The sequence below is a fragment of the Psammomys obesus genome, unplaced genomic scaffold (assembly GCF_907164565.1).
Source record: "Psammomys obesus unplaced genomic scaffold, mPsaObe1.curated_primary_1811, whole genome shotgun sequence".
NCBI lineage: Eukaryota > Metazoa > Chordata > Mammalia > Rodentia > Muridae > Psammomys > Psammomys obesus.
Genome location: NW_026596466.1, coordinates 2,149,898 through 2,174,302, shown reverse-complemented (window position 1 = coordinate 2,174,302; position 24,405 = coordinate 2,149,898). Strand labels below are relative to the sequence as shown.

The window sequence follows — 24,405 nt, the reverse complement described above, 5'->3', positions numbered from 1 at the left end:
CGTCTCCTGGACACAGTCTCTCGTTGGGGCCACAAGATCAGTAACGGGTGCCAGCTCCCTGAGGCTGTCACTCTTCTCATTGCAGCCTATACAGATGACCTGGGTGCCGTGGGTGGTGCATGCCTGGAGGGGGAAGCCAGCGCCCTGCGCCTGGATGAAGACAGTGAGCATCCTCCCATGATCCTCCGGACTGACTGATCCTGACCTGTGAACTCCAGCCCAGGAGCAGGCAACACTGGCCTGGCAGAGGATTTGTGCATTGCTGCTATGAACTTTGACCTGAATTAAGGGCGAGGATGGCAGAGACTTTAAAGCAAAGAGATTGTAGTTCTAGTCTGTCCATACTGTTGAGAAAATACACTGTTTTCACTTCAGTGACTTTAACCCTGCTTATGAATTTTAGCTTTTTATTTTCTCTTACCCTTTAATTTTTTTAATTATTTTTTTCTTGCCAAAATTAACCATTTGGTAAAGTCTGTGGAGTCTCCTTGCTTTGCATGTGTGATGTGCCAAGCCAGCATAGGAGAGCAAGTGGAGTGGCCGCTCCACAGCAAACCAGAGCTGTCAGGTCTCACGCCAGGGCATGCATGAAGAAAGTTCTGCGTGCACTGGATCTGCAGGGACAGGGCTTCTGTCAGGAGTCCTCTTGCCCCACTGCCTCACCTGGACCACTTTCCCTCCAGTTCATTAAACTTTCCAGATTGGATCATTCTGGGACTAACTTCCTCCATGGGGACTATTGTTTTGGGTCTTATTCTCCTTGGGGATGTTGAGTGGGAGAGAGGCAGTTTCTGTTCTGTGTGCCTTCTCTTCCGGCAGGTGAGCTTAGCAGATGGCAGGGCAGCCTGGAGCCAAGGAAGGTGATTTCGTCTGTGACGTTAACTCTCTGTTTCCTACTGTCCCCACCCGAGAACTGTGACTTGTTTTTTTGTTTTGTTTTGTTTTTATTTGGTTTTATTTTTAAAGGAGAGCCTGTAGCTTACTCCCATGCCCAAAAAAGCACAAAGGGTGAGCTGCAGCCTCAGGTGCGGGCCCCGCTGACCTGGAGCTGAGCTGTCTGCCACAGGCTCTCCCCCCCCGCCCCCAGAGGCGGCGGCAGCAAGTGGAGAGCCCCCTCCCCCCGGGCTGATGTGCCTTTTTCTATTTCGGTCTTACAGAGTACAGGAGTGAAGTCACATGTCTGTGCTGCCCTCCTGCTTGCTTTTGACTGTTGGGTGTCTTTGGGGGAAGGGCAGGGTCACACTGCGGCCCAGGCTGATCTCAAGCTTCGAGCAGTCCTCCTGCCTCAACTTCCTGAGAGCTACTCCAGGCGCCACTGTGCCGGCTTCTTTTTCAGCTCTAGGGAATGAAGGTTGAGGTCCTCAAGCGTGCATTCTAAAACACCTTGCGTGGAGCCCTGAGGTGTGCGCTGTTGCTTCTACAGCTTTGGAGCTGGAAGGAGGAGGATAATGTCTGGTCTCCAGGCTCACCGGCCCGGTCAGGCGTCTGGACAGGAGGCACTGAGGTAGCTGCCTTCAGTCCAGCCTGGTTATGTCTGGTTTGGGCAGGGTTTCTGCTGAGGTCCCCTGCTCTGTTGCGAAGGTGGCTGATGGCGTGGGTGGGGTACAGGGGGTGGACCCGTGTCCTGGAGCATCGGAGTAACCACACTGCACAGTGCCTGGCCTGAACCCTGAGAAGCTGGGACCCAGCCCGCCTGGGGCCTGGCACAGCCAGACAGCGCTGATGGCAACAGCCTGGGGGAAGCACACAGGACCGGGTAGGAGCCGTGGCTCCCTGGGACCAAGAGCGAATGTCTGGGTCCAAGTGTGACTTGAGACTCACTTTATGTGCTGAGGTTCTTTTGGAAGTTAGAGTTCCAAAAGTGTGTTACAATTCATGTCTCCTTTTTGGCCTGGGTTTCCTCACTTGAAAATTTGGTCAGGAAAGGCGGCTTCTAGTGTCCGAGGCTCTGCCTTCAGGCAGTGGTCTTGCCAAGCTGGACAGATTTGGTGAGCCAGCCTTCCTCTCTGGGGACAGATGTGCCTGTGCGTCCCACAGAGGTCAGGAAAGCTGCCCTCTGCGAAGCAATCTGCACCGCTTGCAGGCCTCGGGCTCTGTGGGGTGGGCACTCATTGTTGGGACTCAAATAGTGGAGCCAATTGAGGTGCCCTCACTTGAGGGCTGACCCCAGGCCTCACGCCAGTGGTCATTTTAAGACTTGTATTTCTCCAAAGTTAAGAGAAATTTGGAATCAGACGTTACAGGTGTGCACACCTGTAATCCCAGCCTTTAGGAGAGTGAGGCAGGAGGATTGCTGGGAGTTTGAGGTCAGCCTAGACTATATACTTCTGGGCAAGCCTGACTTACAGACTGAGACACTGTCTCAAAAAAGAAAGAAAGAAACCAAAGGATGACAACTTAAAAGACGATGGGAAACGGGAGTTTGAAAACCCCCAAAATTTGTAAGCTCAGTGTGGTTTGGGACCAAAGCTTTTGTATTTTCTAAAGCAATGAAAGCAAGAGTGGCGTCCCTCGCCCTGCCTACACTAACGGTGTGAGCTAGGAGCAGGTCTGGGGCCTCAGGTTGGACTGTACAAGAACCCTACCTCACAGGGTTGTTGTGAGGTGTGTGAGGGGATGGCCTGTGAACACCCAGCCCTGGGTGTGGCCAGCAGTGGACTCCAATAAACACTCAGAGTGAAACACGTCACGGGCTAAAGTGCATGGTTTCTGTTCGGCTCTGCTCTCTGCCTACAAAGCTAGGTGGAAGTCTGCCCTTGCCTGCCTTGTTCTGTGGTACAAAGGAGGAAGGGAGAACTGGAGTGTTCTGGGAGGTTGGTGTGGAGATGCCCCCACTGGGCATCGAGCCTGGGCTGCTCACGCAGGTCTGAGACCACAGGGCACACGGCTGCCCTCCCCTGCAGTGAATGCCGTGCCCAGCAGGGAGGGCTCCCTCCACTTGGAGCTGCCCAACTCTGCCCTCTGTAGACCCTGGAGCCTCCAGGCTGCAGCTGCTGCCAAGACGGGCTTGGTAACTTCATTCTCATGGTTGGACTTGGAGATGAGACTCGACAGCAGGTGGGCTGCTTGGAGAGGACTAGAATATTTTGGTCACAGCTCAGCTGAGACGAGAAATGTGTTCCTTGCTCAACTCCGCTGACCATGCTTCTTTTTGGTTTTGTTTTTTGAAATGATCTTACAATCTAGTCCAGGCTGCACTCAGACTCTTAAGACCATCCTGCCTCTGCCTCCTTCCATGCTCTGGGACTACAGGCGCGAGCCAGCAAACCCAACTCACTCATCCCTTATCGTAACATGATGCTGACTTAAAGGTGCATGCATGGCCCTACGGTCCCCTACCTTCAGTCCTTATAACGCCTGCCCTCTGTGGTAGGAATGGCCAGATCACTCGTTCCAAACATCTGGGGTCCCGGGTGTGAGGAGGGCTGGGCCAGGCCTGTGGTGGCCTGTGTGGGAAGTGTGTCAGGGAGAAAACTCCCTGGCAATGCACACTGCTTAGCTGCTTGCTGAGCACAAGGGCTTTTCTGCTCTTCAGGTTTTTTTGCCCTGACTGTAATCCTTGACCTGTCTTCTACTGTTTGCATTGTGTGGCTTGAGAAACACAGGGGGCGAAAGGGCAGGGCTGCTCTGGATTTGGAGGCAAGATCCCCTCTTCTCTGGTATCCAACAAGGAAAATCTCTTCATTTCAAGAAACCTCTTTCAAGCTCTGTTCAAGGGACTGTCCTGATCCCTTCCCTAGGCGTCATTTTGTGCTGAGGTGCAATTGGAAAATGCTCATTTTTTACATTTCCTTCAAAGGTAGAGCTGTTTCAGGTGCTGTGTGTGTGTGTGCGTGTGTGCGCGCGCGCGCGCGCGCGTGCATGCATGTGTGTGTGCACACGTCGCAGTGTCTGTCTCCAAGCCACAGCGATTACAAGTCCCTGGATCAGAGCTGGGTCGCTGGGTATATACATACATGCCTGTAACCCAACACTAGGGAGGTAGAGTGAGGAGGATGAGAACTTTGAGAGCACCCTTAGCTACACAGGGAATTCGGCGATGGTCTGGGATGCATTAAGACCTTGTTTTACCAAGCAGCCGTGGCGCACACCTTTAATCCCGGCACTTGGGAGGCGGAGGCAGGTGGATCTCTGAGTTTGAGGCCAGCCTGGTCTGACAAGCGAGTTCCAGAACAAAGGGGGTGGGGACATGACTGTCTGAGGGGGCTGGAGGTAGCTCAGGGCTTAAGAACACCGTCTGCCCCTCCAGGGGACCTGGGTTCAGCTCCTAGCACCCACGAGGTGACTCACGACTCTCTGCAAATCCAGGGGCTGTGGAGGCCTTTGTTGGCACCAGGCACTGATGTAGTGCACATACACACATGTAGGCATTAACACACACACACACACACACACACATATATATAAACTTTAAAAAGACCCTGTCTTAAAAATGGACAAAGCCGGGGCTGGAGAGACGGTTCCACGGTTAAGAGCACTGGCAGTTCTTCAGAGGACCTGGGTTCAGTTCCCAGCAGCCACATGGCAGCTCACAACGGTGTGTAACACCAAGCGCTAACACCCTAACACAGACACACTGTAGGCTAAACACCAGTGCACATAGAATAATTTTTAAAAATGGGCAAAGTTGGGCCAGAGAGATGACCCAGCAAGCAGCTAAGAGTGCTTAGCTGCAGAGGACATGAGTTCAGTTCCCAGCACAGGCGTTGGCTTGCAGCCACCTGTAGCTCCAGGCCCAAGAGCTCACCTGGACTCACAGACACACACAGTTAAAATGACAATTCTTTGATGGAGAGGGACAAGAGATGGCTCAGCAGTTATGAGCACTTACTGTTCTTGCTAAGGACCAGAGTGTTCCCAGCACCCCATAGAAGCTCACAACCACCTGTAACTCTACTTCCAGAAGATTCAGGACCCTCTACTGGCCATGGAGGGCAGGGCACACGTGGCGCACAGGCACACGTGCAAGCAAAACACCCATACACTCGGAATAAAAAAAAACTACGAAGGCCAACATGGGCTATGTAGTATATTCAAGGCCCTGTCTCCAAAAGTCAGACCAGGGCCATTGAGATGGCTCAGCAAGGAGATGCTGTTGCCCGCAGGCCTGGCGCCTTGAATTTATTCCACAAGGCAATAAAGAGACTCCTGCGAGTCGTCCTCCGGTGGCCACATGTGTCCCACGGTCTGCACACGCGCGCACAATCATTTTAATATTTTAAAAAGCAAACCAATAATAGGCTGAGCCCAGGCTGGATACCTGGGCTCGGGTGGTGGAGGCGGGAATGTTGAAAGTTCAAACCTGCCTGAGCAGCTTAATGAGCCCATCTCACAGAGGGGAAAGGCAAGGCCAGAGTGGCTCAGTGGTTAAGAAACACTTGCTCCTCTGGCAGAGGACCAGGGTTCGGTTCCCAGCATGCTTCACAACCACCTGAGCCTCCAGCTCCAGGACCCAGTGCCCTCCTCTGAGCTCCAGGGCCACCTGCACTCACCCGAACAGACCCGTACACCCACAGGCATACACACAGAGAATTTTAAAAATCATGTGGAAAGGATGAAAAGGCTGGGACATACCTCATGCATACCTCGTGTGGCACATGTGAGGCCCTGGGTTCAGTTCTTGCTACCATCAAAAGAACGGAGCCAAAGGTGGCCCCAGGGAAGCCTCCTCGATCGCCCTCCCTCCAGGAAGAGCCCGAAACAGCACTGAGACCCTGAGCATCCCCAGCCAGCCTTGGGCTAGAGCACCCACATCCCATGAGTGTGGACTCCCAGCTGCTCCAGGGGGGTCTTCAGTCCCAGAGCTCGTCCATGCGCACCACGTGGCCTCCCACACAGGAGGACAGGTGTGTAAATACACTCCAGAGCCATAGACAGTTAAGGGAGCAGGTGGGGCGGATTGCTGGGTTGGGGGCATCCCACAGAAGAGCAGGGCTCTGCTCCCAGCACCCAGCACAGTGGCAAAGCAAGTGCCTAACCTCAGCTCCGGAGGACTCCCTGCTCTCCTTGGTGGTGCACAGACACACAAAAAGAAACAAAACACTAAAGATGAATTCAGGGCAAGCAAAGATGGCTCAACAGCTTAAAGCCCTTACGCCTGCTGAACAGAGTTCAATCCCAGGGCCCACAGGAAAAGAAAAGAATCCACTTTAACTCGCCGCCATGGCACATGAACACGCAAGCGTCATAACATAAAGACATGCTGACATCTGGAAATAGAGGCTTCCCAGGCTAGGGACCTGTATGCTCACCACAGCCCATCCTCGGGCTTCTGTGAAGGCAGCCCTCCTATGGGTTGTGTTTGACGCCTGAAACCAGAGGGTCACCGGCAAATCACTGGAGGAGACAGCCTGTGAACCCAAGGCCCCAGGTCAGGCCTGGCGCCTGGAGGACTAGCCTGGCTTTCCTCACAGCCACTAGGTGGCACACGTCGGCAGGGCGGAGCGTCCGTGAAGCTGAGCGGTGAGACCCCCTCAGTGCGGCCTGGCCTGAAACTGCAAATGTGACACAAAAAAACTCCATTTCAAAAATATTTATTGATTCGGTTTGTCTATGATGTATAAATGCCAGGGGGCACCACAGCCCTCAAAGACAACTTCTGACACAATGGGAATGTCTCTATCACGTCAACACTCCCTTGGGGCTCATCAAAGGCGTGCTTCTGGAAAACTTGGTCCTCCAGGGAGAGGTGAGGGAACAAGGCAACAACAGTTCACGTGATTGGAAGGCTCCCACAGACTGCACGCTTGGTCCCCGACCAGTGGCGGAGGCGGCAGAGGCCTGGGGGCCCTTTCCAGGCAAGGAGAGAAACAGTCATCAAGTGTGTTCCATCTGGTAAGAGCGGGTCTAAGTGCCCATTGCCCAGGAGAACGGAGGAGGGTGTGAGGACAGAGCCAGCCACGGAGCCGCCGCCTGGTCTCCGAGGCTGCCATCCCGGGATGAGGACCACAGCGGACGCAGCAGTGGGCCAGCCTCCTGCTGGAACCCCCTTGGCCCTTGATGTGGCTGGAGTGCAGCCTCCCACTGTAACTTACCACCCACACTGGCCCAGCGCCGTCCAGATGCCACACCTCCAGGGAAGGCCCAAAAATGGCTCCCGGAAGGGACGTCGCCGTGGAGAGGCAGCCCCGGCTGGGCTCTGTGTCCACCCTGCCTCCTTCAGGTAGCTTCTGGTCAGCAGGTGTTATTTATGCCCTCAATTACATCAGCAAATGAAATGCACCCTGTGGCCAGCGAAGGCATTCATTGGCTTCGGGCAGACGCGGCGGGCAGGGCAGGGTGAGCGTGCCCGGTGCTGCCGCCTCTGTGCTCTGGGCTCTAGCGAGCACCTGCTTCTGCTATTTTTTTCACTTGCTTCCCCTTGTGCTTTTGGCTTAGGTTCTGAGGGTCTGGATTCAGGTCCTCATGCTTGCAAGGCAATACCAACTGGGCAACTGAGACCGCCCAGACCCAACGCTGTTTAAAAGGGGGTTCGTCGACTTTTTTTTATGGTTTTCCAAGACCTAGTCTCTCTGTGGAGCCTTGGCTGTCCTGGAACTCCCTCTGCAGGCCAGGCTGGCCTCGACCCTGCCTCTGCCTCCCGGGTGCTGGGATTAAAGGTGCGCAATGCTACACTGGACAGTTTTTGTTTCCAGCCCTAAGGTGCCTGGAACTTTTTGTGTAGATCAGGCTGGTCTCAAACTGGTGACAATCCTCCCGCCCCACTGACTTCCAAGTGCTAGAATTATAGGTGTGCGCACCCGGCCTCTCAGCTGCGGAGTTTCTTCCTGTCTGTGCTGGACAGTTTCATGTCAGCTTGACACAGGCTAACGTCTCTGAGAGGAGGGAGCCTCCCCGGAGAAGATGCCTCCATCAGAGGGGGCAAGAGGCCAGCCTGTAGGCCATTTTCTTAGTGATCAATGAGGGAGGGCCCAGCCCCTTGTGGGTGGTGCCATCCCTGGGCTGGTGGCCCTGGTTCTGTAAGAGAGCAGCTGAGCCAGCTGAGGGAAGCAGTGAGCAGCACCCTCCATGGCCTCTGATCAGCTCCTGCCTCCAGGATCCTTCACTGTTTGAGTTCCTGTCCTGGCTTCCTCCGGTGACAGGCTATGACGTGGAAGTGTGAGCCAAATACACCTTTTCCTCCCAGCCTGCTTTTGCTCATGGCGATTCATCACTGCAATAGAAACCCTGACTAAGGCAGGGTTTACGCTGCATGTGGGTGTCTGTGTGCGCCTGTGCACACGTGTTTGGGGGTGCATGTATGTATGTGTATGGAAGCCAGAGAGCAGCCTTGGCTTTGTTCCTTTGGGGCAGGATCTCCTGCTGGGCCCTGGGCCTTGCTGACAAGGCTAAGGTGGCTGACCAGCACATCCTAGGAACCTGCCTGTCTCCACCTCCTGATCTCTGGGATTACAAACACAACATGTGCAAGTGGGTGCGTGCATACACGCGTGCACACGTGTGTGTGTGTGTGCGTGTGTGTGTGTGTGTGTGTGTGTGTGTGCGTGTGTTGTATCTATGCATGCGTGCTCACAAGTATGTGAGCCTGTGTGCCCCCATGCACATGTAAAGGTCAGGGGTAACTCCGCAGAATCAGTGTCTCCGTCCGCCTTCGAGTGGAAACTCAGGCCACGGGGTTGGCGCCCTTAGCTGCTAAGTCACCTCTCCAGCCCACGCCCAGCATTTTTTTTTCTTTTTTGCACTAAAGCTTTAATAGACGGTCCTCCCCACCCACAGGCTTGGCCACCGTCGACAAGCGCACAAGAGCCGTAAGCACTGTCCCTCGTCCTCCCACGCCGTGATCGCCAGACCCAGCAGGTCCGTCCTGGGCCCGCATCCGAGAGAGCAGGAAACAGGACCAAACCCGGCCCAGAACACAAATGTCCCTACAGCAGTTAACAGGCAGGCGGCCACAGGGCATCGACAGAAAACTGAGGCCCATTCCTCAGTATTTTAGTATTTAGTATTTAGATATTAGTATTTTGCTTTAGAAAGAGACTGGAGTTTCGGCACAGCCTACAGAACAGGCGAACTGCAGAGGCAGCGCCAGGGCCCTCCACCAAAGCCTGTGCAGTCTGTGATTCTGGAAGAACAAACGCCCTTGGCTCGAGCAGCCATGGGGCCATGGGTATCACTGTAGATGGAGGGGGGCAAAATTGCTAATGGGTTCAGGGATTTTTTTCTCTGAGGTGAGGCAAGGGACAGGCAGAGTTGGCAGCTTCATGATGCAGTGGAAGTTCTAGTTGTTTAAAAGTGCAAATTCCAGCTGTGTGTGTGACTTAGCTGGTACAGTGCTTGTTTATGTATGCACAGGGTCCTGGGTTTGAATCCCAACACTCAAGAAAGAGGAGCGGGAAGATCAGGTCAAGGTCATCCTTGGCTATATAGTGAGTTCAAGGCCAGCCTGGGCTAAAGTGTCTGGGGAGGGGTGGGGAAACAGGAGCCTGGAGGTTGAAAAAGCAGGGGTTAAAGAGCTAAAAAAACATCTATTCAACAAAGGCCATCAGCAGAGCTGAGCCGGGTTAGTACTGCAGTGTGCAGCTTCCGGGTAACTTTCCCGGAAAAAGCGGATTCGTAAACTGATTTTCTAACCCAGTGCAACTCCACAGCGGCTTCTAGTCTCCCTGCATTACGGACGAAAGTCTTTATTTTTACGGTTACCCTACATACACACACACACACACACACACACACACACATGTTGGGAATCTGCTCTCCAACAAATGTGTATGTACTGGGCAAAAAGGCCTAAAGCCAGCTGTGGGACACACACCTGAGACCCCGGGGCTCAGGGATTAGAAGCAGAGGAAGATCATAAATTCAAGGCTATCCTTACCTACCTTAGTGAGTTTGAGGCCAGCCTGGGCTATGTGAGATCTAGTCTTGGGGGTGGGGGGGAGCCCAAATCAGAAGTAGGTGACCTGGAAATGATGGATGCTTGAGGCCATGGGTGGAGAAACGGGAAGCCATGCAGAGCCAGCCTGGATGACAGGCAGCAGAGCACACACACGTGAGGGCCCCGTGTGTGGCTCGTGGGTGTCTCGTGGGCTGTTTTTATGTGGCTCATATGGCATGTGTGCCTACAGTAAGCGTGAAAATGTGTGTTGTGTGTGCCTTCACCCTGGCTCCTCGGAGCGACCTGGCACCCCCACTCCAGGACCCAATAAGAAACTCCTCATGCAAGCTTCCGGGGGAAACCCCTCACTCAGGGTCCTACCCCAGCAACCTCACTGGCATACAAGGCCCCAGTGGGTGGAGTGAGTTCCTTGGTGTGTTGTTGGTGTTCATTCAAAGGCTTCTGTTCACGTCACCCCAGGAAAAGCATCCGATATGGGCCTGGGGGTGGGGCATCCCTGGGTCCTCTCTCCCCTGGGTGGCGCTCTGGCCAGAGCTTCCACAAGGAGAACAAGGCGGGGCTGCTTTAGCTCCAGTCACGAAGCTTGGAGCCAGGCCCTGACCAAATTACATGGAGACACAGAGGCCAATCCCTGTGACAATGACAATGACCCTCCATTGCTGCCTTCGTAGGCAGCCACGATGCCAGCGGCTCCCAGGCTATGACCCCCTGGGTTCAGGACCTGGCCCTGCCTCCCCCAGCAGGCAACAGAATCAGACAGTTCCCTCAGTGCGAGGCCACGGGCAGGTCGATAAATCCTTGTCTCTAATTTATCATCTGCTTAAGCAGCACCTGGCAGGGCCCTCCCGGGGGACTCGGTGACCGCAGCTCCCCGCCCATCACAGGCGGCACAGCGGGGAGGCCGCAGCCCTGTGGCCCTGACTGGCTGACAGAAACCAGCCTGAGAACCAGCCTGAGTCAGCACTGGCCCTCGGGCCTGTGCCACCCGCTTCCCCCTGTCCGCACACTGAGTCCTGGCTGTGTGGTCAGGTTGCCCTGTCTCCCAGCCTGAGCAGAGCGTTCACCCTGCACCAGAATGCGCCCAGCCTATGTCGGCTAGGATGGCTCCCGGGGGCAGGGCGTGCCCAGTGGCTTCCTGAGAATTGGAAGGGGGAGAAATTTGCACAAGGCTATCCAGAGGGAGCCGGCTTGATTTCCAGGGGCGTGATTGCATGTGTGTGTGTGTGTGTGTGTGTGTGTGTGTGTGTGTGTGTGTGCACGCACGCGTGCATGAGCGTGTCAGTGGGTGCACAGTTGCAAAGCTTAGAAGAGGACATCAGATATCCTTTTCTATCTCTTCCGTTTTATTGGCTTGAGATAGGATCTCTGGCTGAGCCAGAAGCTCATTATGAAGGCTAGGCTAGGCCGGGCGAGTTCTCAGACTCTGCTCACCTCTGCGCCCACCCACGTCCAGCCTTCTGTAGTGTGAGGGCTCAAACCAGGCCCTCATGCTCATAGAGCAAGCGCCGTTACTCTCTTAGCCACGTCCACAGAGCCGTCCCATCTTGGGTTTTGAGACATGATCTCTTGCTGGACCTGGGGCTCACTGAGTAGGCGAGGCAGACTTGCCAGTGAGCCCCGGGATCGGCTGTCTCCCTCTCTCTGGCTGCAGGAATTGCAAGCATTGTTCAACTCTTCCATGGGTGCTGGGGATCGAACTCACGCCTTCAGGCTTGGGCATCAAGCACTTTACCAACTGAACCATCTCTCCAGCCAGCCCTGGATTTATTTGTTTGTTTGTTTGTTTGTTTGTTTGTTTGTTTAGCATTGAAGATTGCAGGACCTGTGTTTGTGATTGTGGAGTTTATCGTCCCCTGTCAATTCGACCGACTTCTAAGGAGTCGGCTTTCTTAGCGTATCCGTGAGAACATTGCCAGAATGTGCTGTGGAAAGCCCCACCCTAAATAAGGGCAGCACCCCACAAGAGGCTGGGGGCCTGACCAAATGCAAAAGGAGAAACGAGAAGGGAGCTGAACACCAGCATCCGTCTGTTTCCTGCCTGGAAACCATGTGACCAACGCCTCACACAGCTGCCGCCCTGCCCACCGCCCCCCTGCTATGATGGACTGTGTTCCCTCAAACCGTGCGCCAAATAAACTCTTCCTTTCTTTGAGTTGCTTCTGTTGAATACTTAGTCACAGCCGTAAGAGAATTGACCATTACCCCGCTCTAGTGTGACAAATGAGGGCTCTGTCGTCACCAGTGGGCTGGGTCAGTGTGCTTGGGCTGCCCTCAGGAGGTACCGTGAAGCCCAGCCAACCACTCCTCCACGATTCCCTCTTCCTCTTTCCTTAAATTTCTGCTGTGACCTCTACCGTCTTGGCTTTGAGAATGAATACGTGGTTCTGGACAGTTTGTAAGAATCCTGGAAGCTTCTGTCTCTCCCGCTCCTTAGCTTCCCAACCACTGGGTGGACTGATGCCCCCGAGTCGGAAGAGAGCTGAAGCAGCCTTGGGGAGAGGGAGCCATCTGGGTGTCTTGAAGTGATGCTGCTCAAATGGACAAAGGCCTGTCAAGACAGCGCTTCTCAGCCTTCCTGCCACTGCGGCCCTTTAGCACAGTTCCTCATGCTGTGGTGAGCCCATCATAAAGCCATTTCATTGCTACTTCATAACTGTAACTTTGCTACCGTCACAAATGGTAGCGTAGATATCTCATATGTGAATCCCGGGGTAGAGGGAGAACCATTCTTTTCAAAACTCAGTGTGTTTGTATCTGGGGCACACGTGTGCCCCAGCGCACCTCGGAGGCCAGGTGACGGCTCTATGGACTAGTGCTCTTTCAGCTTTAGACTCTGGGGCTCAAGTTCAGATGGACAGGGCAAACTCTTCACCCACTGAGCCGTTTCCCTGGCTTCCAAGAACATAATTATTTGCTTGTTTGAATTTGGAGACAGAGACTCACATGGCCCCGGCTGTCCTGGAGCTCACTCTGTAGACCAGGCTGGCCTCGAACTCAGGGATCCACTGCCTCTGCCTCCTGAGTGCTGACATTAAAGGTGTGCGCCACAGCGCATAGCAAGCTCAGCGGTCTCAGGAGTGTACCCCAGGAGCAGGAGTGTGTGTCCAGCGGGAAAACCACAGGGACAGCCAGGTGAGCCACAGGCCTCACCCAGCCCAGCTTCGGGTCTCCTGTTGGCTGTGAGGCCCGGAGCCCGCTTGTGGCTGTCAGTCACAGTTGGTGTGGGGGCTTGGGATTTGCATAACTGGGCGAGAGCTAGCTGCAGACCCCCTCCCCTCCTGGGAAGGTTCTCAGCAGCGACCCGAAAGGAGGTGCGGAAAACAAAGCAGGGGGCGGAGAGGGGCCTTGGAGAGACGCGTGTGCCCCCAGCAGTCTCCAGGATTCGTGCTTGGCCCTTGGCCTTCTCCAGCGACCATTCAGCGTTACTCTTGACCTTGTCCTTGAACACGTTCAGCACCCCTCCCCCCCTTTCCCGAGTGTGTGTGTGTGTGAGTCTGTAGCACGGGCCCTCAGAGCCCAGGTTACACAGGGCCATGTTTGTAGGTGCTCGTCATCGGAACCCGGGTCCTCTTTCTTGTACAAAACCTCTGGGTGTTTCCAGGGAGGTTTACCTGAGCAGGGAAGGTGCGCCCCGAGTCCACCCTGAGTGTGGATGGAGCCTCCCATGGAGGGGCAGCCCACACGGAGCAGAAGGGTGAGAGTGAGCTAGCACCAGCGTTTGGCTTCCCCTGCTTCCTGACAGCGGCTGAGCCGTGAGCATTGGCCTCTCGATCCCGCCAGGGTGCCTCCCCCACCATGATGGACTGTGCACCCCCAGAGTGCGAGCCAGAAGAAAGCCAAACGGCAAGTTTCATGTTGTGTCTCTTTTATCATGTTTTTTTTTTTTTTATCATGTTTTTTTTTTAATGTCGGAGGCAGATTTGTCGCTGTTTGCAGATATTATAACTGCCCACCAGGAACTATGGGAAAGAGTGTGTCGGTGAGCTTTTATGTGCTGGCGATCATTTAAAGACACCAGGGTGCACACGTTTGGTTTCAAAACACACAGAGATCACTCGTGAACTGAGCTGGAAGGTTCCTCCGGAGACCAACCTGCCAGGCAAGCTGTGCCCACTCCAGCAAAGGCGGCATGGCTGTTACAGGGTAACTAACCGTTCTGGATGCACTTGAGGCCTGCTCTGCAGGAGGGAACCACGCCTGTTCTAACCCTGGTCAGAAGCGCACGGCTTGAGAAGTCATGGGCAGGAACTGAATGCTGTGGTCTGACCAAGGGCCCATGGTGTCAAAGTGGCTTCTAAATAGTGACATTTATACCCATAGACAGTGCTGCCAGGCCTGGTCAGAGGGGCTACTGTTTGCAGTAAATGGAGGTGAATTCAGAGACCCACAACTGGTCCAAGTGCTGAGAAAAGTGACGGCCGAGTGCTTAGCCCTGGACGTCCACAGCGACGCCACAGGCTCAGACACCACAGCAGAGGGATGAGGAAAAGTATACGCGCCATAGGATCTGGGGAGAGCGGCAAATCTCCGTCTTCTGGATGCAGCACGGCCTCTGTCCCCGTGAACTCACGGCAGCTCTGATTACCTGATAAGACCCACACCTGACGGAGCCAGTCAGCATGCCAGCATGCGTGAGGAAGGAGCACACGGGGCCTTGCCCGTCCGAACTGTTCTTCCCTGTTGATGGTGCTTGGGGAGGGGAGATCGTTGCCTGTGCTGTAGGAAATAATCCCTACCCGTGCTTAGGTAGGTGACCCTAATGAAACTTGGAGGCCACCAAAAATCATCATCATCATCAACATCATCATCGCAGGGAGGCTAACTGCGGTGTTCACGGGATGTGAAGGGAAGGAGAAGGTAGTGGGGAAGAAGAGCAGAATATGTCATATACATTTGCCAGATTGTGAAGCCATCGTCGTCATCATCATCATCATCATCATCATCATCATCATCATCATCATCATGGCTTGTCACAGAAGCGTGAAGATAGGAGCTTGAGTCACAGCATGTGGCACAAAGAGCCAAGCATGGTGGTACACGCTTGTGATCCCAGCCCTGGGACACAGAAACAGGAGCATCCTGGAGCTTGCTGGCCAGCCTGTCAAGCCCCGGGTCCTAGAGGAAAACTGCTGGCGAAATCAAATGGCTCGTGAGGAATGACAGCGAAGGTTGACCTCTAGTCTATGTATGTACGCACATACACACACACGCAAGTGTACACACACACACACACACACACACACACACACACACACACACATGCGAGCACATACACACATACACTTTTCCCTGTTTCATAGGTGACAAATCTACCCAGGCTTATTCAGCAAGCTGGCAGAGCCCCAGCCTTGGCCCTGGGCCTCACCCGCTCACCTCCCAGGCTGTGAAAGCTGAAGTTATTTTTGTGCAGTCGATATTCCTTCCCTCCCTGGGAGGGAAGACTGTGGAGCCTTCTTTTTAGGTCAGGAGCCCCCTAGAGATCCTGCAGGAGCTGGGCGTGGTGATTTCATTTACAACCCTAGCACTCAGGAGACTGAGTTAGGAGGAGTGCACTGAGTTCCAGGCTAGCCTGGGCTACAGAGCACAATGATGTCAATGACAATGACAATGCTGATTGATGGTGATGATGGTGGTGGTGGTGATGGTGATGATGATGATGATGGTAGTGATGGTGGTGAGGAGGAGGATGGTGGTGATGATGGTGATAATGATGGTGGTGATGACAGTGATGATGACGATGATGGACTGGAGAAATGGCTCAGCTGTTAAGAATACTTGTTTCAGGGCTGAAGAGATGGCTCAGAGGTTGAGAGCACTGGCTGCTCTTCCAGAGGTCCTGAGTTCAATTCCCACCAACCACACGGTGGCTCACAACCATTTATTACAAAATCTGGTGCCCTCTTCTGGCCTGCAGGTGTGCGGAACATTGTGCACATAATAAATAAATATAAATCTAGGAATGCTTGTTGCTCTTTCCGAGGACCTGAGTTCCTTCCGGGTCAGGTGAGTCACAGCTGCCTGTGGTGGGGAACCCAGTGCCCTCTTTTGGCCTCTGCAGCACACATGGACAAACAAATGACAGATCTTTAAAAAATAGTAACAAAGGAGAAGCTGACAAGAGCCCCTTGACAGGGGCTGGAGAGGTGGCTCAGGGATTAAGAGCACTGGCTGCTCTTTAGAGGATCCAGGTTCAATTCCCAGCTCGCACATGGCAGCTCACGACCGTCTGTAACTTGAGTTCCAGGAGATCTGACACTTTCACACATTAATGAAGGCAAAACACCAGTGCACATTAAACAAAAACAAAAACAAAAAAAGAGCCACTTCCCAAAAGACTCACACACAAGGTTTTAAATCCCTGATGTCATGAAGCAAGAAACACCTGGAGGGAAAGCTGTCTTCCACCAGAGGAGTGGACACAGCCCCGAAGGGGGCTCAGTGGGAGCCCAGACTCCATGGGACCAGTCGTGGCCACACAGCCTCTGGGTCCCAGGGGCCGCAGGTCACAGACACTGTGACAAGCCAAGGCAGACAAAAGGCCCATCATGACAGGAAGCCGGAAGGAAGCTTGATGGCTCCGAACTCCGAACCCCCGTGCCTGCAAGCTGTGAGAGGGAAAGCTATTTTTGTGTGACAGCTAATATTCCTTCTATGCTTGTGTGTGTGTGTGTGTGTATGTGTGTGAAAATGTGTTAGACTGTATGGGTTACACATTCGTGTGTGTGTGTGTGTGTGTGTGCGCGCGCGCGCACGCGCGCACGCGCGCGCGCGATTTATTATTTTGGAAAATGTACCTATGTGAATCAAGGTCTCCTCGGGTACATTGGTGTGCGAGAACGTACCTTTGAGTCGCCTGCGTCCCTGTGCACATGTGTGCCTTCTGTGTATGTGAACATGTGTGTGAAGCGGCATGTGCCTGTGCGCCCGTGTCACCGTGTATGTGTGTCTCTCCGCATCTGGTGTGCATCGGCCACGGCGACTGTGTGGGTGTGAATCAGTGTGTGTCCCTGTACCTGTGTGTGATTTGTGTGTGCATGGAGGTCAGTGTGCCTGTGTGGGACTCAGCGTGTGCCGCTCTGTACACAGCGGACACTGAGCGTGTGTGTGTGTGTGTGTGTGAGGGCCTGCCTCGCTGTTTGTGGCCTCTCGAGTTGAAGATGATCCTCTCTAGTGAAGGTGAGTGTGTGTGTGATGCGTCTCCTCAGAGCTCTCGGGCGCTCTCCCTCTCAGAGTCCTTCAGGAGGAGAGATGACAGGAGAGGAGCAGAAGGAAGGGGTGTGAAGTGCCCCGAGGCCCAGGACCAGCGCTGTGACCCAGCTGGGGCCTAGAGAGTCCATCGAGGAGTAGCAGTGTCCCTGACACACCCCGAGAAAATTAGCACTTGGGAAAAGGAGCAGAGATTTAAAAAAAAAAAAAAAAAAAAAAAGGTTGTTGTTTCAAAACTCACTCTGGGCTTGAAAGCGCCGCCTCTTGTTGTCATGGAATTGATGGTAGAGACAGGATCAAAGAGACGAGAATAGACTCAACTCGATCTCCCACTACGCTCCTGGGCTCCTTTCCCCGCAACCTTCGGGCTCTCAGTTTCCCCTAAAGAACATTCTGAGCAGCGGCTCTCAACCTCCCCGACGCTGCAGCCCGTTAGTCCAGTTGCTCATGGTGTGCTGACCCCAACCACAAACCACTTCTGCAATCGTAACTCCTGTGATGAGTCACAAGGTAAAGATCGGTGTTTCCCGACGGTCTAGGCGCCCCCCGGGAGAGGGTGGTTCAACCTTGCTGTGACCCACAAGGTGAGACCGATGCTCTAGGTCCTACAAGGTGGCCTTCTATCACTCCAGGGGCAGGGGTGCCAACCCTCCTGGGCAGGCATCCTTTCTGGCCAAAGCTCCCTCCCCAGCCCCATTCCTCCGCCCTGTGCTTCACCTCTCGCACATGAGAAGCTGAGAAGCAAAGTGAGCAGTCAAGCTGCCTGACACATGCAGATGTGAGGCAGCTGCGGGTGCTCTGAGGCAGAGAGCGTCCTCTGGGACTCTCGCCCCTGGTTCCAGCCTCTCCCCTGCCTGTGTTGGTTACTGTGACAAAACACCTGAGGGGAAACAAAGTCAAGGAGGAAAAGGTTGATTCGGCTTTTAGGGCCTTTTCATAGAAAACCTGAAACCTGTTAAATCCAGTCTACACTCAGCAGGTTCCTTCATTTTGGGCATGAAAAAGAGGGTGGGTACCTGCTCACCTCATGGCTGGCAGGAAACAGAGAGAGAGAGACAGAGAGATGGAAACAGGCACAGGAATTCCCAAAAGAGAACAATGGATAGAAAGAAGATATTTCCTTCAAAGGCTGTGTCCACCCCTCATGCCCAGTGACCTACTTTTTCTAACTAGGCCCCATCTCCAAACAGCTCTTTTGGCTCTGAGCCCATCAACATACATTAATTTGGACAGCCACACCCCAGCCCCTCACTGGGGGATTCTAGGCAGGGGCTCTACCACCGAGCCACACCCCAGCCCCTCACTGGGGGATTCTAGGCAGGGGCTCTACCACTGAGCCACACCCCAGTTCCTGACTGGCATACATGGGGAGACAGGGTTCTAGGCAAGCTCCCTACTGTTCACTACATCCCAAGCCCCTCACAGCTGCTCCATGATTTGCCCCAGGTGCTTGATGGTGAGCAGGGCAGATGGGTGAGGCATGTTTCAGAAGAAAACACTGTAGCCACTACAAGCCCTGCCTTCCAAACCCAGCTCCCCCTGGGCCACCTGTCCAAGACCAACCCTGCTCTTCACAGAGAGAGCAACAGACCAAGGTCACACGTGGAGTCAGGAGCTTAAGTAAGTCCTTCAAATTCCTCATCCAGGGCTTTCTCTTGGAAAGCCTGAAACCTATTAAATCTTTAAAGGACATTATCAAGGGAAGCTCGTCAAGTTTCCTTAATCCTTGAAGAGGATTAGAGAATTCAATCGAGATAAACTCCTTCTGCCAACCCAGCCTTACTCCCCTTGGATCCCCAGCCCCTACGGGATGTTTCCACCGCCAGCGATGCTCACAGCTCATACTTATACACCCTGAAAACATCTGAGTATTCTGCCAGCTGAGGGAAAGGGGCCAGCAAAACAGCAAGAATGAAGATGGTGGTGAGCTTGGCCCTAAGTGAGCAAGGCCTGGGGGGTCAAAAGATGAAAGGCTCACGCTCCATCGTTAATTATTGAATGCAGGCTGGTTGCTAGAGTGCTTGCCTAGCATCCGTAATGCTCTGTTCCGGCCCCAGCGTTGCACAAAACTGGTGTGGGACATACCGGCAATCGCAACACTCAGGGTGGAGAAAGAATCGGGAGTTCAAGGCAGGATTCTAGGCAAGGGCTCTACCACTGAGCCACACCCCAGCCCCTCACTGGGGGATTCTAGGCAGGGGCTCCACCTCTGATCTACATCTCCCAAACCACCGTGATTCTCAAAATATTTAGTTCAATCACCTCCATCCTGGACCCCCGGTACAGCTAGCCATTTAAAGAGTCACCTGCAAAGTCACTGTCCTCGACAGATGTTTCCCCTGATGGAAGGGACTATCTCTCTCCATTTACCCTCCTACCTCATAAATTTTTGGATTGAAAAATGGTTCTCTTTTTTATTTTCAGAGGAAACAATAAAGCTATTTTTAGCCTGGGAACAAATGAGGGCACTAGTCATAAAAGCTGGAAAGCTGGTCTGAGGTAGCACCATGTCACAGATGTCAGCTTTGGGGGCACTCAGTTCATGGGGTGCGTGTAGGTACAAAAAGGAGGTGACAAGGGAGCAACAGAGAGGGGCAGTGGGCGCCCTGGAGTCACACAGCTAGACGAGACCCTCGGTTGTTTTTTTATAGACCCACACAGGGAGGCTCACAGAAGATGATAACCCCTCCTTAGGACACACAGCTCACGGGTGCCACAGCCCCACTCTGTGAGGCTCTGCTGGGCACCGAGAGGCTCAAGTGACGGCTCCGGTGTTTTCTCAGCGCCTGGGAACAGATGGCCCCAGCTCCCACCCACGGAAGCCAAACATTTTCCCTGGCTCATTCGCTCAGAAGCTTGCTCTTGTAAATAGAGAGTAGAGGAGCTTAACCAAGGAGCGTGTGTGGCTCACGCAGACCCGACAGCACCAGGAGAAGCCCGAGGAGGGAGCACAGGAGGACTCAGGTACGCAAGGCTCCTGGGGAGCCCAGGCAGAGCCAGGGCCTAGGCTAGCCATGAGTCATGAGAAGGCACAGCACAGGCAGGCTTGAGACCATTGCCTCTGCCTTTCCCAGGGGGTCTGGCTGGGCTCTCTGGCCTCGGCTTCCTTGCCTGTGAAATGGACATGCTGTGAGCTTCTGGGAAGTGGAGAGGTCTGTAGGAGCCTGGCGCTCTTTCCTTCCTCCACCTGAGGGGTCATTTTGGGTCATGGGTCACCCTCTTTCACCTGCAAAGCCTTTTTCTGCTCATTCGGCTTATTCTCTCTGTTGTGTGACCTCGGGTGAATGCCTTCCCCTCTCTGGACCTCGTTCCAGTGGCAAAGGGAAGTCACAGGAGGCTTTCTGGGGGTGGAGGGGTGTTCTGGCACTTACAGTGAAGGGGGACAGAGGGAGTGAAGACGAGGAGGTTCTTGGGGTGGGGGAGCTTTGTGGACAAAAAAATACTATGAGTCTGGGCAGAGCGGGGCCCTGATGAGGAGGCAGGAGAATCAGAATTCCAGACCAGTCCAGGCTATGTACCAAGGAAGGAAGAAGAGAAGAAGAGAAGGAGGCAGGGAGGAGAGGGATCAGGAAAGGGAAGAAGAAAGGAGAGCTAAAGGAAAATTAAAAAAAAAAAAAAAAAAAAACAAGCCATAGGATGGGAATGCCACAAGAAACTGGTATACAGCCAGGCTTCAAAAGGAGAGACTTGGGAGGTGCTGAGGGTCCCTGAAAGCCAGAGAGGAGTACAGGGGTGCAGCCATCAGGAGGAAGGGCACAGCCAGTGCTCCAGTAGCAGCAGCAAGGCTAGGTGCCCCCTGAGGTGTGTTCCCCCTCCCCTCCCAGCCCTGCCATCCTTCCCCACAGCAGCCAGTAATGAAAAGTTATTTCCAGCTAAAAGCCCTTGGAGCTGGGCCAGGCAGCTCCTGGATCCCGACCCAGCCTCCAGCAGGGACTGCCCACAGCCCTGCCACCTCACCAGGCCAGGCCCTCTACTGAAGGCTGGGAGACTCGGTCCCAGGAAGAGCCTGGTGCAGGGGGACCACTGACTGGCTGCCAGGCTTAGTAGTCTGGGGGTTCAGGGAGCGCTGCAAGGATAGATTTGGAGATCCGGGGAGGGATGGACATCTCCTCCTGCTGACTGTGTGGCCTGGACAAGCTCCTCCAAGAAGCTAGGCCGCCCTCTGTGATAGTTCCCTCCCAACTGCAAGATGCAGATGCCAGCGAAGGATCCATTTGTCCTCCCATCCCCCACATCCCCTCCACCTGAACCTGGCAGGCGGCATGTCCTTGCTTTCCTAGAACACCCCCTGCCTTTGTCACTTCCTTCCTTCTTTCTTTCCTTCCTCCCTTCTTCCCTTTTTTTTAAAAATTTTAAACTGTTTTTTTCTTCCCATTTCTTTGTTTTATTTTTATTTCTTCTTGTTTTTTTTTTTTTTTTTTTCCTCTTTGCTCTTTTTGAGACAAGGCTATCCCAGAACTCACTGTACAGCCCAGGCTGGCCTCAAATTGTTGATCCTCCTTCCTCTGCCTCCCCAACAGCTGAAATTAAAGGAGTGCGCTAACATGCCCCGAGAAACGCGTGCAGAGCACTGTGGAATTTCACAGAGTCCTCACAGCCTATGACACAAGTGTTTCACAAATGAAGGCTGAATGGATTTCGTTGGAAACCGATGTACTTTTTAAAATTTTATGTGCATGTGTGTTTTGACTGCATGCATGTCCATGTACCATGCACGTGCCTGGTGCCGTGGGTACCCTGGGACTGGAGGTACAGCTGGTTGTGAGCTGCCTACCATGTGTGGATGCTGGGAGTCAAACTCAGGTCCTCTGGAAGAGTAGCCAGTTCTCTAACCAGGCACGGTGCTCTCGCTCCAGCCCTGGAAAAGCTGATTTTTAATTGTCCCCCACTCCAGCCTCCAGTGCGAGGGACTGAACCCCCAGAGCTGTATGAACATTAGGCAGGCATTCTGCCTAATTTTGTGCAGTGTTGGGATCTGAACTCACAGCCTCTTACACACTAAGCAGGCACTCGGACTGTGATCTGCACCCAAGCCCCTCCCTAGACCAGCCTTTCACTGCTGAGCCGGGTTCTTCCATTTGCCCTTTCTGCCCTAGGAGGCCTTGGGAAGCTGTCCATGGTGCTGGCTGGAGCATGGGGCACGCCGCATTGGAATGGCTCAGCAGGTCCCCGCCAGCAGGTCCCCGCCAGCAGCTCCCAAAGCTCCCTCTACAAATCTGCAGAGGACCCTTCCCCCACCCCAGGCCAGGTTTTGATGCCTCTGACTCGAACTACCCAAAGGGAGCCCAGAAATCCTAAGCTCTGGGGCTGCTATGAGCATAAGTGTGGTTAACGGGTCCCAGGGATGTGTCACTGTATTTTATTAGAACACCCACTGTCACCCCTCCCCATGCGGAGCCCCAGACTTCCCTTTTACCAGCTGGCCTCCTCTTGTCAGCTTCGAAAGGGCTCCCTGGGCACCACGGTCCCTGAGAGCAAGAGCAGGTGTCCATGTGAAGGTCACAGCCACTCGGGCTCACTGTGACCATAGCGATGGCCCTCCCGCCCTCTCCCAGTGTCCTGAGCAGGGCCTCCTACACAGGCTTCTGGTTGCTGTGAGCTGATGGGAGAGGTCCTAATGGATTTAAGCTAATAAGTTGGGAATAAATTAGGTTTGTGTCCACAGAAAGCAGATGTCAAAGGGTGGCCCTGCAAGAGCTCGAGGAGGGCAAGAGGGGACCCCGTTGGGCTCTTTCTCTTTTTCTGACTTTTAAAATTGCGTTTACTTGTTGTGCTTGAATGCGCTCTTGTGGAAGTCAAAAGACAACATGCTGGTGGCAGATTTCTCGTTCCATGTGGGTTCCGGGCCTGAACTCAGGTCACTAGGCTTGCAAGCAAGTGACTTTCCCGCTGAGCCATCTCCCCACTCCCTCCGCTCCTATTTTATTACAGACAAATTTAAACACAAATGAAGGCAAAAGGAGTTGCCATGGGTGCTCAGAGCATATTCTGTTTCTTTTCTGAGCCATCAGCCATCTCCCCATTTCACAGCCCGCCTCTGGCCCAGCTTGTGTTTAACAGATTCCCAAGGCACCTGCCTGTCATCTCTGCCCTTAAGAGTCTGACCCAGGAGCATGGCAAGTTCAAGGTTAACCTTGGCTAAATGTTGAAACTGTCCCAAAAAAGGGGGGAGGAGGGGGAAGAAGGGACAGAAGAAAGGAAGGAGGAATGGAGAAAAAGGGTGAGAGAGAGAACACAATTGTACAGGAGACAGTTCTGTACTTCTGTGACCTGGCTGTCGTGTGTGTGTGTGTGTGTGTGTGTGTGTGTGTGTGTGTGTGTGTGGTGACCCAGGTTGAGGCTGAGCTCTGGCCATGGGCCATAGATGGCCTCTAACTTCCGAACAGCCCTGCCTCCACCTCCCAAGTGTTGGGATCTGTGTGGTGTGCATGTGCATTGTCCATACGTGTGCGGGCAGGTGTGTGCGCCTGTGTGTGGAGGCCCTAGGAAGCCGACAGGTGTCCCGCTCCATCACGCTCTGCTTTCTTCTCTTGAGGCAGGGCCTTGTGCTTAGCCAAAACGTAGGCAGGCAGCCAGCAAACCCCAGCCATCCTCCATCAGCACCTCGGCAGGGCTGGGTTACCGGAACCCCAAATTCAGATCTTCCTGCTTCGAGGCAGCGCCCTTCCCAGTGGATGTCTCTCCAACTCCTGTTTGTTCGTTTGCTTTGTTGTGCTTTCAGACAGGTCTCAGCTAGCCCAGGCTGGTCTCAAACTCACTACATCACCAGGGGCGAAGTCCTCACCTCGCTGCTGGGAGGCCTGGAGGACAGGCACACTCCACCTGGCGCTGAGTCCTCACGAACGCTCACAACACCCAAGACACTGAGCGCGCCCCGCCCTGCGCCCCAGCTCCCTCCAGCCCTGCCTCCCTCCCTCCCTGCCCACCCCACACAGAGGGTGGCCAGCCTTAGAGTCCTTTATCGTCTGTTCTAGGAATTCACAGAAATGGGGCCGAGTGTCTGCCTGTTCGCGCCAGTAACACATCCGAGGCACGCACAGGTGCAGGCCACGAGGAATGCTTTGCCTTACATTCTGCGTGGGCACCACGTGTGGGTGAGCTGCAGGCTTTTACCCATCTCCCATTCGTAACACATGGCCTGTCTCCAGTTTACTACTATGAATAAAATGTACAGTCGTCCCTCGGCGTCTGCAGGGGAGTCTATATAAAACCCTCCCGGTACACGAGGCGGCTTGTGACACAGTGCCGCGCTTTGCACAGAACCTGTGTGCAATCTCCCATCTGCTTTCCTCCTCCTTTTCTTCTTCTTCTTCTTCTTCTTCTTCTTCTTCTTCTTCTTCTTCTTCTTCTTCTTCTTCTTCTTC

At 53.9% G+C, this 24,405-nt stretch overlaps 2 protein-coding genes across 3 annotated transcripts in view; both read left to right on the top strand.

The window, feature by feature from the left end:
* Wipi2 (WD repeat domain, phosphoinositide interacting 2) overlaps positions 1–2,686 on the top strand; it is a 33,817-nt gene extending 31,131 nt beyond the window's left edge. For both annotated transcript variants that reach the window (XM_055598479.1, XM_055598478.1), the window contains one exon: positions 86–2,686. In XM_055598479.1, coding sequence (XP_055454454.1) covers positions 86–198 — 113 coding nt within the window. In that variant the 3' untranslated portion in view covers positions 199–2,686. The remainder of the gene's footprint in view (positions 1–85) is intronic.
* Positions 2,687–19,930: 17,244 nt separating this feature from the next.
* Positions 19,931–24,405, top strand: part of Slc29a4 (solute carrier family 29 member 4) — a 29,350-nt gene continuing 24,875 nt past the window's right edge. The window contains exon 1 of the mRNA XM_055598477.1: positions 19,931–20,005. The gene's annotated coding sequence lies outside the window, so the exon portion shown is untranslated. The remainder of the gene's footprint in view (positions 20,006–24,405) is intronic.